The sequence below is a fragment of the Branchiostoma belcheri genome, unplaced genomic scaffold, assembly GCF_001625305.1.
Source record: "Branchiostoma belcheri isolate BF01 breed outbred unplaced genomic scaffold, Haploidv18h27 scaffold28, whole genome shotgun sequence".
In the NCBI taxonomy this organism is placed as follows: domain Eukaryota; kingdom Metazoa; phylum Chordata; class Leptocardii; order Amphioxiformes; family Branchiostomatidae; genus Branchiostoma; species Branchiostoma belcheri.
Window position 1 is genome coordinate 1,282,826 of NW_017803887.1, and position 1,420 is coordinate 1,284,245.

At 39.5% G+C, this 1,420-nt stretch overlaps 1 protein-coding gene across 3 annotated transcripts in view; it reads right to left on the minus strand.

Moving 5' to 3' along the window:
* Positions 1-1,420, minus strand: part of LOC109472701 — a 7,396-nt gene that overhangs the window by 5,204 nt on the left and 772 nt on the right. Inside the window, exons 1-2 of one of the 3 annotated variants that reach the window (XM_019772555.1) lie at positions 1,235-1,299; positions 974-1,053 (exon numbers count right to left, since the gene is read on the minus strand). The exons of the other annotated variants lie outside the window; for them this stretch is intronic. Coding sequence (XP_019628114.1) covers positions 974-1,053; positions 1,235-1,298 — 144 coding nt within the window. The 5' untranslated portion in view covers position 1,299. Of the gene's footprint in view, positions 1-973; positions 1,054-1,234; positions 1,300-1,420 lie in introns of those variants that run through there. 3 annotated transcript variants of the gene reach the window in all.

The window sequence follows — 1,420 nt, forward strand, 5'->3', positions numbered from 1 at the left end:
CAGCGATGGGTTCACCACATTTTACGACATGGCAGGGAAAGAATGAGAAACACAAGGGAAACAATGATTTACATTGATATAACTATAATATGAAGTAACATACAACTAAAACAACAGTTGGATAGCTATTCCCTACTTTATTGGTTAGGATTTTTAATTGCATAATGCAAACTGTTGATTTTCAAAATAAAAAAAAAACGTTCATGCCCCGCATTCCAATGCTGGAGCAGAAAAGCTTGAAATATAACCTACCAAAACACTTGAATAAAGACATACTGTCAGTATGGAAATGCTCTGTGCAGGTGTTAATCAAGTTAAATCCCAACAGCCAATCAGCAAGAAATGCTCTGTGCAAGTGGAAATGCTCTGTGCAGGTGTTAATCAAGTTAAATCCCAACAGCCAATCAGCAAGAAGAAAAGAGGAAAGCTGCATGCCTATTGGTTGATGCCCTGCATTCCATTGTGATGACTCATGCCCAGACGTGGTAAACATGGCACACTAACACAGTAATACATTTGCTATAACACAGCCAAAAAACTCAAATAAAACCATTCTAAAAGCCTGTATCACAAAAATTTAAAAAACGCCTAGGGGTATTTGCCCACTGTACCTCCATACCAAATTTCAGGACCTTAGGCCCTAAAATGAAGAAGATGAATCCATTTAAAAAATGGCAGGAGAAGGAGAAGGAGAAGGAGAAGAAGAAACATCAGAAAAAGCAATATGGGTTCACCACCACTTCGTGGTGTGGTGAACCCATAAAAAGTGCGCATGTGCAGTCGCGATGCATTGTGGTCTGACGGGGAATCCCCTGGCTGCAAACAAAGCATGACCTTCAACTTTGACCTTAGACCACAATGCATCACGACCACACAAACACACGCGGAACTGTAAAATGAATAATTAATAGTTTGTTTCTATATCAAAGTTTTATAGCAGCAGACGACTATACAAATATGTAAAAACTCCCACCTTCTTCACGCCAATAACCAGCAAAAAATCGATGATGATGCCCACAGAGTAGATGGCGATGTTTACAGCATCAGAGACCGCTAGGGGATTACAAAGAAATAATAAAGATTACAAAGAAACAATAAAAAACATTAGTGAATAGAAGAAGGAGAGGAAGAAACTGAGTGAAAACAAATATGTTATCCTTCGGTAAACATAACTACATATGTGATATTATACATGTCACGAACTTAGCATGCGGGGGAAAGAGAGGTTACTTACGCACGGCCCCGTCCGTGGTGCTAACGATGTTTTTGGCAGCGGAGGCGATGCCAGCGATCTGCATAGTCTGCGGAACAGAGAGACATGAATTAAAAATTAGATATCTTGAAAGTTCATCTGTGTTGGTAGAAGTCATTATGCAGCAAGTTTAAACTGTATTTCCAACACAAGAAATTGGACTCACCC